This window comes from Camarhynchus parvulus, chromosome 25 (genome assembly GCF_901933205.1).
Source record: "Camarhynchus parvulus chromosome 25, STF_HiC, whole genome shotgun sequence".
NCBI classification, from domain to species: Eukaryota; Metazoa; Chordata; class Aves; order Passeriformes; family Thraupidae; genus Camarhynchus; species Camarhynchus parvulus.
The window spans coordinates 2,356,979-2,371,249 of record NC_044595.1 but is presented as its reverse complement, the minus strand read 5'-3'; the positions used below and the strand labels follow the sequence as shown (position 1 = coordinate 2,371,249).

Here is a 14,271-nt window from a genome sequence, read left to right as displayed (position 1 = left end):
GGGATGCAGGGATGATGTCCTGGGATGCAGGGATGCTGTGCCCAGGACGTTGGGCACCAACCCCGGTCTCTGCTCTGCTGCCAGCAGCCTCTGCCCTGAAGCCAGAGGACTCCCTGGTCCCCACATGCCCTCACCACAGAGCAGCTGCCCCTTGCTCAGGGGGTCCCTTCGCTTGCCCCAGCCCTGGGGGACAACCCGGGCCAGGCCCTGGGGAAGGGGACACCCTGCAGCACCAGGACCCCCCCGAGGGGCTGCACCAGGATGTCCCCACAGACCCCTCCCCATCCAGTGCTCTGTGAGAGCAGTCCCGGCAGTGCTGCTCTGCCAAAACCCTCTGGTTTCTGGACAGAAGCGAAAAAAAAAAAGAAAAAAAAATAATTAAGGGGAATTTTTTTATTTTTTTCCCTTTTCCGTAGTTGACTCCACGTCCAAACTTCCTGAGAGCAGCTCCAGCCCTCCCTCCGCTTCCGACGGCCGCGCTGCGCCATCCCGGCCGGCCAGGCCAGCCCTGCCCCTGCCTGCCACCGCGGCCCGGCCAGGTGAGTGCCACTGTCCCCAGCGGGGCACCCCGGGGCAGGGCTGGCTCGGGCGGGTGGCACCGTGCCCTGCGGGGCGCTGTGCGCGGGGACGGTGCCATCGCCCTGGGGGACACGGGAGGGCGCAGGTTCCAGAGGGAGGGGACAGCGCTGCGACACCCCTTTGGTGACCCCAAAGCCGCCCCTGCCCCTTTCCCTGCCCCTGACTCGCCCCCGTGCGCCCCTGGCCCTCCGCAGCCCCATCCCTGCGGAGGAAACGCGTCAGCCCCCGGGCTGTGGCAGAGGAAGCGCTTTGGGCGCAGATAGCGGCTGTGGGGGGGTCAGCACCGTGTCCCCCGCAGGGACAGGGCAGGGCAGCTCCCCTGCCCTCACCCCACACGCTCCTTCCAGCCCCATCACCCGCGGGATGCTCCTCACCCCACCCGGGGGGCTCTTAGGGACGCTGTGCGGAGGGGAGCGCTGGGTCTGGGGGTGCCTGTTGCCGTTTTGGGGGGGCTGAGCCCCACGGTGAGGAGCAGATGGGACGTGCTGGCAACGTTTGATGACTCCTTGCATTTCCTGCCAGCATCTCCCCGTGGTTCCTGTTTTTCCCAGCGCTGCTGGGACCCCCCTGGTCCCCCCGCATTGCTGGAAGAGGGGGATGAGGCTGGATATGAACTTGGGGTTCTCCTGGGGATGAGGCTGGGGATGAACTCGGGGTTCCCCTGAGGATGAGGCTGGGGAGGAGGGTTCTCCCGAGGATGAGGCTGGGGATGAACTTGGGGTTCCCCCGAGGATGAGGTGGGGAGGGCTGGGGTTCTCCCCGGAGGTGGGGATGAGGGTTCCCCATGAGGCTGGGGAGGGCTCGGTTCTCCTGAGGTGAGGCTGGGGATGCTCTTCCCGAGGATGAGGCTGGGGATGAACTCGGCGTTCTCCTGAGGATGAGGCTGGGGATGAACTCGGGGTTCTCCTGAGGATGAGGGGGGGGAAGCTCCTGAGGATGAGGCTGGGGATGAACTCGGGGTTCTCCTGGGGATGAGGCTGGGGATGAACTCGGGGTGCCCCCAAGGATGAGGCTGGGGATGAACTCGGGGTCCCCCTGAGGATGAGGCTGGATATGAACTCGGGGTTCCCTTGAGGATGAGGCTGGATATGAACTCGGGGTTCTCCGAGGATGAGGCTGGATATGAACTCGGGGTTCTCCTGAGGATGAGGCTGGGGAGGAGCTCGGGGTTCTCCCGAGGATGAGGCTGGGGATGAACTTGGGGTTCCCCCGAGGATGAGGCTGGATATGACCTCGGGGTTCCCCTGGCTCTCTCCCCTCGGCAGGGTCCATGGGAGGGAATTCTGGCAGCGGCTGAGCAATTAATTCCTCCCTGCTGGGAGTTGAAGGGAAATGGGGGGAAACTTTCCCACTGACACTTTTTCCACCCCAAACCGGATGCTCTGGCCCCAAAACGCAGCGCGGGCTCTGCTGAGGGGGAGGACAAACCCAGGGAGCACCTTTGGGGTATCCTATGGCTGGAACAGCAAGGAAGCCCCGGTAAATCCAGCTGTGCTAACCAGGAAACCTCTGTTTCCTCCCTGGCACACGGCAGCCCTGCCCCGAAATGCTGATCCCGGTAAACAACACGCCCGGCACGGCGGGCTCGGGGGTCGCCGGCCCTCCCAGCCCGGCCCCGCGGCTGGAAACACTCCCAGAGCCGCCCCGGCAGAGCCAGACCCTCTCTGGGTTGAGCAAGAAGCTGCTGGATCCAGGAAACTCAGCTGGGAATAAACACAGAGCGAGTTGAAGTGGGGCCGCGCGGCGCCGTGCCAGGGCTGGAGGCGCCGTGCCCGACCCCACCCTGGCACCCCGGGCATCCCCCCCTTAGCATGGGGTGTCCAGGACAGGTCGGGGTGATGCTCCAGATGTGCCCCGAGGTGTCTCAGGATGCCGGGATGAGGCTGGTGGGGCCACCCAGGCTGCTGAGCGGCCGTGCCTCAGTTTCCCTTTGGCATAGAGCAGCGCTCGGGGAGCAGCGGGGCCGGGGCTGATTTTTGGGATGGAGGAATGCGAAGGCAGCCCTGCAGGGAGGTCGGATGTGGAGCTGGGCCCGGGGGCGGTGGGTGGGGAGCGGGAATTTGTGGAGGCACGGGGTGCAGCCGCTCTCTCCGTGCAGGATGCTGCTGCGGGCCGCGGTGCTGGCCGTGCACGCCGGGCTCCTGGCTGCCCTCCGGCCCGGAGACCCCAACGTCTGCAGCTACTGGGAGAGGTAGGAGTGAAGGGACAGGGGAGGGGGACAGCGACAGCCCTGGGGTCTCCCAGGACCGGCAGTCACCCCAAACTCCCCCCACCCGCAGCTTCACGGCGCCAGTGAAGGAATCCTACAGCAAACCGCACGTGGTGCCCTCCAGCCGGCCCTGCCCTGGGGGGCTGGGGCTCCCCCTGCCCTGCCCACAGCAGAGGTGGGAGCACCCCAGAGCCCCTCGGGGACCGCAGGGTGTCCCCAGGGCCATGGGGGGGTGGAGGGGGACAAGGACAGTGAGGGGGCTGGAGGGGGAATGTCCCACTGAAGTGTCCCAAAGGCTATGAAGGGTTGGAGGGGGGCTGTTCCACTGCAGGGTGTCCCCAGGGCCATGGGGGGCTGTCCCACCCCAGGGCATCCCCAAGGGTTTGAGGGCTTGGAGGGGGACAAGGACAGTGAGGGGGCTGGAGGGGGAATGTCCCAGTGCATGGTGTCCCCAGGGCCGTGGGGGCTGGAGGGGGACAAGAACAGTGACGGGGATGGAGGAGGGGCTGGGGGGGTTGCCCCAAGCTCAGGGGGGCTGTCCCAATGCCGGTGTCCCCAGGCTCACGGAGGGGCTGCAGAGGGTCTGTCCCCAAGGCCAGGAGGCTGCAGGTGCCAAGGGGCCATGGGGAGCTGAAGGGGAATTATCCCGGCACAGCGTGTCCCCAAGGCCCTGCGAGGACTGGAGGGAGGCTGGGAGGGCTGTCCCAGTGCAAGGTGTCCCCAAGGCCAGGGGGACAGGGACATTGGGAGGGCTGTCCCAGTGCAAGGTGTCCCCAAAACAGGCTGCAGGAAACTGCAGGCTGAGAGGGCGGAGGGTGTCAGTGCAGGCTGTCCCCAAGCCCTGAGTGGGGGGCTGTGCCCAAGGCCAGGGGGGCTGTCCCAGTGCAGGGTGTCCCCAAGCTCTGGCAGGACTGGAGAGGTGCTGCGCCCAAGGCCAGGGGGGACAGGGGGGCTGGAAGGACTGGAGGGGACAGGGGGTCTGGGAGGGCTGTCCCAGCTCAGGCTGTCCCCAAGGCTGGGGGGACAGGGGGGATGTCCCAGTGCAGGCTGTCCCCAAGGCCAGGGGCACAGGGACACTGCGAGGGCTGTCCCAGCTCAGGCTGTCCGCAAGCCCTGGCAGCCAGGAGCCTCACGGTGTCCCCTGGCGGCGCAGGGTGCTGTACCGCACCGAGTACCGCCTGGCCGTCCGCACCGACTACCGGCGGCGCTACCAGTGCTGCCAGGGCTACTACGAGAGCCGCGACTCGTGTGTCCGTGAGTGGGGCCGGGGCTCGGGGGGGCCCTGGGGCTGTGTCCCCCTGCAGGGTGTCCCCAGAGCTCCCTGGGGACGCTCCGTGCCGTGTCCCCCCAGCTCACTGCAGCCAGGAGTGCGTCCATGGGCGCTGCGTGGCTCCCGAGCTGTGCCAGTGCGAGCCGGGCTGGCGCGGGCCCAGCTGCTCCAGCGGTGAGGGCACAGCTGGGGCGGGCACGGCTGGGGTGGGTGGGAACAGCTTGGGGGGGCACGGCTGGGGTGGGAACAGCTGGGGTGGGTGGGCACAGCTGGGGTGGGTGGGCACAGCTGGGCAGGGCACTGCTGAGATGGGTGGGCACAGCTGGGGTGGGCACAGCTGGGGTGGACACAGCTGGATTGGGTGCAGCTGGGATGGCACAGCTGGGGTGGCACATCTGGGGTGGGTGGCACAGCTGAGGGGGCACAGCTGGAGTGGACACAGCTGGAGTGGGCACCCCCAGCCAGGAGGGGCAGATGGGGCTTCCCGGGAGGGCTGGGCAGCCGCGGTGGGGCACCCAAGGGGTTAATGGGGATGGGGTTGGGATGGGATTGGGGTGGGATGGGATGGCATGGCATGGCATGGTATCGATGGGATGGGATGGGATGGGATGGGATGGATGGGATGGCATGGCATGGCATGGCATGGCATGGTATCAATGGGATGGGATGGGATGGGATGGATGGGATGGCATGGCATGGCATGGCATGGCATGGTATCGATGGGATGGGATGGGATGGGATGGGATGGGATGGGATGGGATGGGATGGGATGGGATGGGATGGCATGGCATGGCATGGCACGGCATGGCATGGCATGGCATGGTATCGATGGGATGGGTTGGAACAGGAAGTACCCCTGCTCTCCCCCATGCAGAGTGCGATGAGCATTCCTGGGGCCCGGACTGTGGACAGCGCTGCCCCTGCCACCATGGGGCCCCTTGTGACCCCCTGACCGGGGTCTGCTCCTGTCCCTCCGGCTTCACCGACCCCCTGTGCAGCCAGCCGTGCCCACCTGGCACCTACGGGCAGAGCTGCCACCTGTCCTGCCCCTGCCACCACCAGGCCCCCTGCAACGCCTCCACCGGCGCCTGCCTCTGCCCCCCGGGGCTGAGCGGCCCCCTGTGAGTTGGGACCCTCCCTCTGTGCCCTCCCCTCCTGTGCCAGCCCCAGGCAGGGCCCTGCTCACCCCTGACCCCCCACAGCTGCGAGGTGCCCTGTCCTGAGGGGATGTCCTGTGCCACCCCCTGTCCCTGCCAGAATGGGGGCATCTGCCACCCCTCCAGCAGCAGCACCTGCGTCTGCCCTCACGGATGGATGGTAGGTGGGCTGTGCCCCTCTCTGAACGCGCTCCCTGCCTCAGTTTCCCCCGCTGAGCCCGGTGCTCCTTTGCAGGGGGAGATCTGCTCCGTGCCGTGCCCCCCCGGGCGCTTCGGGCCCGGCTGCCAGGGCCGGTGCGGGTGCCACAACGGGGGGCACTGTGACCCCCACGGGGGGCAGTGCCAGTGCAGCCCCGGCTTCACCGGAGAGCAGTGAGGGGGAAAAATGGGGCAAAAATGGGGGAAAAATGGGCATGGGGGTCTGAGGTGATGGGGGATGGAGGGAGGGGCATGAGCAGCACCTGGATTGTGGGGGCTGGGGATACATTTTGGGGTGGGGAGGGGAATGAGGGGCTGGGGGATTGGGGGTACAGGGGGTGGGAAGGCCGAGGGGATGGGGGAAGGGGGAGGGGACACTTGGGGACAGGGCGTTTTGGGGGGGGGGGTCGATGGTCCGGCAGCAGGTGGAGGTGGAGGTGCACGGGGAGGGGGCACCCAGGGACAAGGCACAGGGGATGGCAGGGGGCATGTGGCACATGGGGATGTGGCACATGGGGACAAGGCCACCACAACCCACCGCATGCATGCCAGGCACCCCCAGTGTGGCAGGCAACGAGCTGGATGGCCTCAGCTCGGGGTTGGGGGCATCCCAGGGGGCACCCCAGCTCTTGGCGGGGCTGTGTCACCAGCTGTGCCCCCCCGCAGGTGCCAGGAGAGGTGCCCGGCGGGGCGGTACGGGCAGGACTGCCGGCAGAGCTGTGACTGTGCCAATGGCGGGCAGTGCTTCCATGTGGACGGGGGCTGCCTGTGCGAGGCCGGGTTCCGGGGCAGCCGCTGCGAGGAGCGGCACTGCGGGCCCGGCCTCTACGGGCTGCACTGCGAGAGCCGCTGCCTCTGCCACCCGCAGCACAGCCTGAGGTACTGCAGCCAGCGCATCCTGGTATCCCCAGCCGACGCCGGCGTTCCCATCCCACCCCAACACCCCCATCCAACCCTGTCATTCCAGCCCACCCAAACACACCCATCCCATCCTGGCACGCCAGTCCCACCCCAACACCTCCATCCCACTCCAACACCCCAATCGCACCCCAGCATCCCAAACCCATCCCATTCTGGCATCCTCTTCTCATCCTGGCACCCCAATCCCACCCCAACACTCCCATCCTGGCACTCTCATCCCACCCTGGCATCCCCCTCCCATCCTGGCACCCCAATCCTACCTGAACATCCCCATCCCACCCCAGCACTCCCATCCCACCCAAACACCCCCATCCCACCCTGGCATACTCAATCTCACTGCAGCACCCCCATCCCACCCCAGCATCCCAATCCCATCCCATCCTAGCACTCCAATCCCACCCCAACACCCCCAGCCCACCCCAACACCCCAATCCCACTCCAGCATCCCCATCCCATCCTGGCACCTGAATCCCACCCCAACATCGTGGCACCCCAATCCCACTCAAACACCCCAATCCCACCCCAACATGCCCATCCTACCCCATCATTCCATCCCACCCCAACATCCCCAGTCCACCCTGACACCCCAATCCCACCCCAAAACCCCAATCCCACCCCAGCATCCCCATCCCACCCCAGCATCCCCATCCCACCCAGCTCCTCCCTCCCCTCTCCCACCATCCTCATCCTCCCCTCCTTCCTCCCCCCATGCCACCCCCACCCCCCCAGGCCTTGGCTGCATCCCCAGGAGCTCTTTAATCCCCACCTGGGGCAGGAGTTTTGTGCTCCCCCCTTTGCAAAGCCCCTCGCCAGCAGCTCCAGTGCCTGTACTGGGAGCACTGGGGTTCTGAGTGTGCATCAGTGCCCGTACTGGGAGCACTGGGGTTCTGAGCGTGCTCCAGTGCCCGTACTGGGAGCACTGGGGTTCTGAGTGTGCTCCAGTGCCCGTACTGGGAGCACTGGGGTTCTGAGTGTGCACCAGTGCCCGTACTGGGAGCACTGGGGTTCTGAGCGAGCTCCAGTGCCCCTTACTGGGAGCACTGGGGTTCTGAATGTGCACCACTGCCCCTTACTGGGAGCACTGGGGTTCTGAGCGTGCTCCAGTGCCCGTACTGGGAGCACTGGGGTTCTGAGTGTGCACCAGTGCCCGTACTGGGAGCACTGGGGTTCTGAGCGTGCTCCAGTGCCTGTACTGGGAGCACTGGGGTTCTGAGTGTGCACCACTGCCCCTTACTGGGAGCACTGGGGTTCTGAGCGTGCTCCAGTGCCCGTACTGGGAGCACTGGGGTTCTGAGCGTGCTCCAGTGCCCGTACTGGGAGCACTGGGGTTCTGAGCGAGCTCCACTGCCCCGTACTGGGAGCACTGGGGTTCTGAGCGTGCTCCAGTGCCCGTACTGGGAGCACTGGGGTTCTGAGTGTGCCCCCCCCAGCTGCCACCCGATGCTCGGCGAATGCCTTTGCCTGCCAGGCTGGGCTGGGCTCTACTGCAACGAGAGCTGCCCCCCGGGCTCCTTCGGGGCCGGCTGCCTGCACAGCTGCCTCTGCCTGCACGGGGGGGTCTGTGATGGGACCACCGGGCGCTGCCACTGCCCCCCCGGCTACACGGTGAGGGGCTGGGGGAGAGGGAGGGGTGGGTGCTGCTGGAGGGGTCACGGGGGCTCTGGAAAGTTCTGGGGGCAAAGGGGGGGTCTGGATGGTTTGGAGGGTGGGGGAGAGTGGGGTCTGGGCATCCCTGGGGGAAATTTGGGGTCTGAGCATCCCTGGGGGAAACAGGGGGGTCTGGGCATCCCTGGGGGAAGCATAGGGGTCTGGGCATCTCCAGGGATGGGTTGGGGGTCTGGTTATCTCTGAGGGCAATTTCAGGGTCTGGGCATCATTTGGGGGCATCTTTGGGGGGCAATTTGGGGATCTGGGCAACCCTGGGGAGAGTTCGAGGTTCCTGTGGGAGAATGGGGGTTTGGGGTTGTCCACTTTCCCTACAGCACCAGGTTCCCCCAGACACGTGGGTGCTTTCCCCGGCCCTGGGCAGGGCTCTGGTCTGTCCTGAACTCTTGTTCCCCACACCCAGGACGAGCACTGCTCCTCCCTGTGTCCCCCCAACACCTTTGGGGTGAACTGCTCGGGGCTCTGCTCCTGCCAGCACAGCCTCGCCTGCTCCCCGCTCGACGGCTCCTGCTTCTGCAAGGAAGGTGGGAACCCCTCCCCATGTGCCCTCCCCTCCTCTGGAGCCCCAGGCAGGGTCCTGCTCACCCCCTGCCCTGAGGGGATGTCCTGTGCCACCCCCTGTCCCTGCCCAGAATGGGGGCATCTGCCACCCCTCCAGCAGCAGCACCTGTGTCCTGGTGCTCACCAGGTCCTGGGGTGTCAGGATCTGTAGCTGGTCACAGTGACCCCGAGAAAAGTCCCAAAGTCTCTTTTCCCAGCCCGGTGCTTGAAGAAGCAGTCAGGGCTCTTCTTTTCTCAGTCTCAAGGTTGTTTATTGTTCCTTATCTGTAAAAAATTTTCTCCTGCCCTGCCAAGGTCTGTCCAGCAGGACAGTTCCAGGCACTCTGCCTGCCTCTGGGGCGGTTTTATGTCTTTATACCAAAAACTACATGTACAATATTTACAATTACTTCCCTATCACCTGTGTTAGACAGTGAGCTTCTATTCTAAACCAATCTGTAAGTGCCACCATCACAGCAGAAGATGGAGGCCAAGAAAAAGAAGGAGAAAGGCTGGACACACCCAGTTCCCTCCATCTTGCCTCCTGAACCCCCATACCAAAAACCCTAAAATTTACTTTTCCACCCCATAATAACTTCACTAATATTCTACTTAAACTGTTGTGGCTTGCTGATTTTCATACAAGGTTGGTAATTTGCTCCACGGGTCATAATCAAAACCACAGGGGCATTTTGGGCTCTGTGCCAGGGTCTCTGAGCCCCCTGGCAGGGGTTGGAGCCATCCAGGGTTGTCCTGGGTTCTGACACTGGGGGGTCCCTGTCCCCATCCCCACACCCACCCCAGTGTCCCCTCATCCCACCCCACAGGCTGGCACGGACCTGACTGCTCCCTGCCCTGCCCTGCTGGCACTTGGGGTCCCGGCTGCAACCGGAGCTGTGACTGTGCCCATGGGGCACCCTGCGACCCCCAGAGTGGGACCTGCCACTGCCCCCCGGGCTGGCAGGGCCCTCAGTGCCTGCAGCCCTGCCCGGTGAGTGCTGCTGGCTCTGCTGCTGCTGCTGCTGGCACCGGGGTTGGTGCCACCAGCCCGTGCTGAGTGCCAGCCTGTCCCTGTGCTCCAGAACGGGACGTTTGGGGCAGGCTGTGGGCAGCGCTGCGTCTGTGCCCACGCTGATGGATGTGACCCCGTGACAGGAGAGTGCCACTGCCTGCCTGGCTGGACAGGTAAAGGGGACATCGGGGCTGTTGGAGCACCTTGGGGGTGGCTGGTCCCAGTATGGGGCTATTGGACAACCCTGTGGTCCCAGTATGGAGCTGTTGGATCACCTTGTGGCTGACTGGTCCCAGTATGGAGCTATTGGATCACCTTGTGGCTGACTGGTCCCAGTATGGAGCTGTTGGATCACCCTGTGGCTGACTGGTCCCAGTATGGAGCTATTGGATCACCCTGTGGCTGACTGGTCCCAGTATGGGGCTGTTGTACCACCTCCCCCTCGGGAGGAGCCCGGTGTGCCCTCAGCCATGATTTCCCCCCTCCCCTCCCTGCAGGGCAGCAGTGCAAGCAGAGCTGTCCCCAGGGCTCCTGGGGCTGGGGCTGCCTCATGTCCTGCTCCTGCCGCAACGGAGCCTCCTGCTCGCCCCAGGATGGATCCTGCACCTGCACCCCGGGGTTCCGCGGCCCCAGCTGCCAGCGCCGTGAGTGAGCACCCCACAAAATCCAGCTGCTGATCCTGTGGGATCGCGGCCAAGCTCGTTCCTCTGTCCCCAGCCTGTCCCGCCGGCCCCTACGGCAAGCGCTGCTCCCTGAGCTGCTCCTGTGCCAACGGCTCCTGGTGCCACCCCACCAACGGCTCCTGCCTCTGCAGCCCGGGCTGGCGGGGGCCCCGCTGCTCCCAGCGTGAGTGGGGGTCAGGGGGAGCAAGGTGCCCTTGGTCTGGATGGGGGGAGCAAGAGAGAACTGCCCGTGGCCACCTGGGTGACTCCTGGGCACTTCTGGCCTGGGCAGTACGGAGCCATACAGACCCCTGTGGACCTCCATGGTCCTGGCCACCTTGGGGCTGGCTGCTCCCAGTATGGGGCTGTTGGACCACAAGGTGGTCCCAGTATGGGGTTATTGGACCACCTTGTGGCTCACTGGTCCCAGTATGGGGCTGTTGGACCCCCCCCAGTATGGAGCTGTTGGCCACTTGGCTCACTGGTTCAGTATGTCCCAGTTGGACCCCAGTACGAGCTATTGTTCCACCCAGTAGTCCCAGTATGGACCTGTACCGTTCCGCTGTGTCCCCAGCCTGTGCCCGCGGGACCTTTGGGCTCCAGTGTGAGCAGCTCTGCCACTGTCCCCACAACGCCACCTGTGACCCCACCAACGGGACGTGTCCCTGCACCCCAGGCACGACTGGGCCCCGCTGTCAGGCTGGTGAGTGGGGGCAGGACGGGGGTCCCCAGGGGTTATTGGACCACCTTGGGGCTGACTGGTCCCAGTATGGGGCTGTTGGACCACCTTGTGGTCCCAGTATGGGGCTATTGGGGCCATCCAATCCCATTCCATCCCATCCCATCCCACTGATCCCATCCCATCGATTCCATCCCATCCCATCAATCCCATCCCATTGATCCCATCTCATTGATCCCATCCCATACCATTGATCCCATCCCATCCCAATGCCATCCCCAACCCAATCCCAATCCTTTTCCCATCCCTGCCCCAGGCCCAGTTTATCCCCCCCTCCCCACCAGGGCATCCTGACGTGCCCTACACCATCGAGCCAGCCCCCCCTGCGGCCTCCAGTCCCCTGGGCATGGTGCTGAGCCTGGTGGCCCTGGTGGCACTGCTGGTGGCCGTGGTGGTGACAGCCCTGTGCTACCACCGCTGGCACAAGGACAAGGAGCGGCGGCACCTGGCCGTGGCCTACCGAGCAGGACAGACGGACACATCTGACTACATGGTGCCAGGTCAGTGCAGCGTGGTGGAGGTGTGGCCCCAGCCCTGGTGGCTCTCTGGCAGCAGGCTGTCACCTCAGGTGCCGCTCGTGTCCCTGCAGATGTGCCCCCCAGCCACCATGCCCACTACTACTCCAACCCCAGCTACCACACGCTGTCCCAGTGCCCGCTGCCAGCCCCCGGTGCCCAGGACAGAGCCAGCAGCTCCCTCAAGGTTTGGCAGGCTGTGGCACAGCACAGTGTGGGGCACCACTGCCACCTCCTTCAAGGCCAACCCGTCCCCTTTTTGGGCTCCAGGCGCCTGGCACCCAACTCTTCCCTGGCGTGGAGAGACCCTACAGCCCCGAGGGCAATGCCACGCTGCCTCCTGACTGGAAACACCTCGGGGCATCAGCCATGGGCACCAGGGGTAAGGAGGGGGTGGAGGGGCAGATCTGGAGTGGGGTGGGCACCTGGGTCCCCTGGGAAGGAGCTGGGATGGGGTAACTTTCATGCTGGGGGGAGAAGATGAGGCAGAGGGGACCCCAAATCTGCTCCCTTAACAGGGAGGCAGCTGGACAGGAGCTACACCTACAGCCATGGCCTGAGGAAGGGGGAGAGCAAAGGTGGGAGTGGGATGGAGAAAGGGAAGAGATGGGGATGGGGTGGGGAAGGGGTGGGAAAAGGTTGGGGTTGGGTTGGGATTGGGATGGGGATGGGATGGGATCTATGGGATGGGATGGGATGGGATGGGATGGGATGGGATGGGATGGGATGGGATGGGTTGGGATCAATGAGATGGGATCAATGGGATGGGTTGGGATGGGATGGGATGGGATGGGATGGGATGGGACGGGATGAGATGGGATGGGATGGGATCGATGGGATGGGATGGGGAAGTGACAGAATTTGCTGGGATGTGGAAGGGACTGGGATGGGTTGGGATGGTGAAGAGGCAGGGATGGGATGGGGAAGGGACAGGGATGGGGTAGAAAAGGGATGGGGCTGGGACTTGCCTGAGACACATCTGCTCCTTCTCCCCTGTGCTCCCTGCCATGGGGGAGGACCCCCAACTCCTTGTCCCCCAGAGCACCCCTGGGAGGGGCTGAGGGCCAGCGCCAGCTCCCTGGCCAGTGAGAACCCCTACGCCACCATCAAGGAGCTGCCCCCTGCCCCTGCCAAGGCCCACGAGGGCAGCTACATGGAGATGAAATCCCCTGTGCAGAGGGAGATGTCCTACGCCGAGATCGGGCTCCTTGAGGAGCCACCACAGCAGGGTATGGCTGGGCATCCCCTCACCCTGGTGGCCCTGGTGGCCCTGGTCAGTGGGGTCACAACCCCAGAGATGGGGAGTGCATAGCCCCAGGAAGGGAACAGCCTTGGTGACAGCCCTGGGGGGGGACATGACCCTGGTGACAGCAGCTCAGGGTCATCCCCAGGGATGGGGGTTGGGGGTCTGGTTATCTCTGAGGGCAGTTTCAGGGTCTGGGCATCCTTTGGGGGCATCTTTGGGGGGCAATTTGGGGATCTGAGCAACCCTGGGGACAGTTTGAGGTTCCCGTGGGAGAATGGCGGTTTGGGGGTTGTCCACTTTCCCTACAGCACCAGCTTATCCCCAGACATGTGGGTGCTTTCCCCAGCCCTGGGCAGGGGCCCAGGGGTCCAGTGTGTCCTGAACTCTTGTTCCCCACACCCAGGACGAGCACTGCTCCTGTCCCCAGGGGGACATCGGTGACATTCATGACCCTGGGGGGAACATGTCCCTTTTCAGCCTTCTCTTGTCCCCACAGAGAGCTGTCCTGAAGGGCCTGAGGGCAGTTTCAGGGTCTGGGCATCCTTTGGTGGGCAATTTGGGGATCTGAGCAACCCTGGGGAGAGTTTGGGGTTCCCGTGGGAGAATGGGGGTTTGGGGGTTGTCCACTTTCCCTACAGCACCAGGTTCCCCCAGACACGTGGGTGCTTTCCCCAGCCCTGGGCAGGGCTCTGGTCTGTCCTGAACTCTTGTTCCCCACACCCAGGACGAGCACTGCTCCTGTCCCCAGGGGGACATCGGTGACATTCATGACCCTGGGAGGAACGTGTCCCTTTTCAGCCTTCTCTTGTCCCCACAGAGAGCTGTCCTGAAGGGCCTGAGGGCCCCCCCAGCAGAGACCCCCCCAGCCACTACGACTCCCCCAAGAACAGCCACATCCCCAGCCACTATGACGTGCCCCCCGCCCGCCACTACCCCCCGTCCCCACCCCTGCGCAGGAAGGACCGCTGAGGGACATGGAGGGACCAGCCACGAGGGGACAGAGGGTCCCTGCGGGGACTGGGGTACCCTGGCACTGCTGCTGCTTCCCACTGGGTGGCGAATAAAGGGTGTTTGGTGTGGATTTGGTGTTTGATGTTTGATGTTCCGCACTGTCTGTGCCAGGGAACCATGCAGCTCTGGGAGGAAGGGGGAGACTGGTGGGGTCCCCAGGTTTGCTCTGGGTTCCCCCCAGCTCCCTCCAGGGTGTGCAGGAGGTGGGAACACGAAAGTTTTTGGGTCCTACTCCAAGTGTGGCAGTGCCCATGGAACAGGACAAGGCTGATGGAGCCCACGGTGTTGCCAGCAGTCAGAGTGGGCTCACCTGTGGGCCTGCATGACACCCAGGCAAAGGAGAAGCCCTGAAGTGCCCCAGGAGGAAGAAGGAGCCATCTGGCCTGCAGAAAGGCTGGCAGAGCCCCCAGAGCTCTGCTGGTGGAGCTCACTGAGCATTCTGGGGGGAGCAGGTGCTCCTGTGGGCTGGGCAGAGCGTGGGGAGGACTGCAGCTGACTCAGAATAGGGCAGGAGCTTGTGTGGATGTGGACAAAGCCCAGCAGAAGC

At 64.7% G+C, this 14,271-nt stretch overlaps 1 protein-coding gene across 2 annotated transcripts; it reads left to right on the top strand.

The window, feature by feature from the left end:
• The first annotated feature begins 428 nt into the window (after positions 1 to 428).
• On the top strand, positions 429 to 13,784 carry PEAR1 (platelet endothelial aggregation receptor 1). 2 transcript variants are annotated; one of them, XM_030965307.1, is made up of 22 exons: positions 429 to 539; positions 2,678 to 2,770; positions 2,859 to 2,963; positions 3,942 to 4,042; positions 4,140 to 4,232; positions 4,933 to 5,179; positions 5,261 to 5,375; positions 5,451 to 5,587; positions 6,080 to 6,292; positions 7,765 to 7,939; positions 8,403 to 8,523; positions 9,367 to 9,530; positions 9,622 to 9,724; positions 10,049 to 10,195; positions 10,269 to 10,397; positions 10,788 to 10,916; positions 11,237 to 11,452; positions 11,542 to 11,654; positions 11,738 to 11,849; positions 11,986 to 12,045; positions 12,508 to 12,696; positions 13,531 to 13,784. In XM_030965307.1, exons 2-22 carry the CDS (start codon positions 2,679 to 2,681, stop codon positions 13,680 to 13,682), a joined length of 2,913 nt encoding a protein of 970 aa, XP_030821167.1. In that variant the 5' UTR covers positions 429 to 539; position 2,678; the 3' UTR covers positions 13,683 to 13,784. The 2 variants fall into 2 exon arrangements, with proteins under 2 accessions (XP_030821167.1, XP_030821166.1); XM_030965306.1 differs by having other exon boundaries at positions 5,966 to 6,292.
• The last annotated feature ends 487 nt before the right edge of the window (positions 13,785 to 14,271 follow it).

Coding starts and splice junctions, on each gene's coding strand:
- PEAR1 (XM_030965306.1), top strand. CDS start 2,679: ATGCTGCTGCGGGCCGCGGTGCTGGCCGTGCACGCCGGGCTCCTGGCT. Junction 8,524..9,366: donor CTCCTGCTTCTGCAAGGAAG/GTGGGAACCCCT, acceptor CCCACCCCACAG/GCTGGCACGGACCTGACTGC. Junction 10,398..10,787: donor GGGGCCCCGCTGCTCCCAGC/GTGAGTGGGGGT, acceptor CTGTGTCCCCAG/CCTGTGCCCGCGGGACCTTT.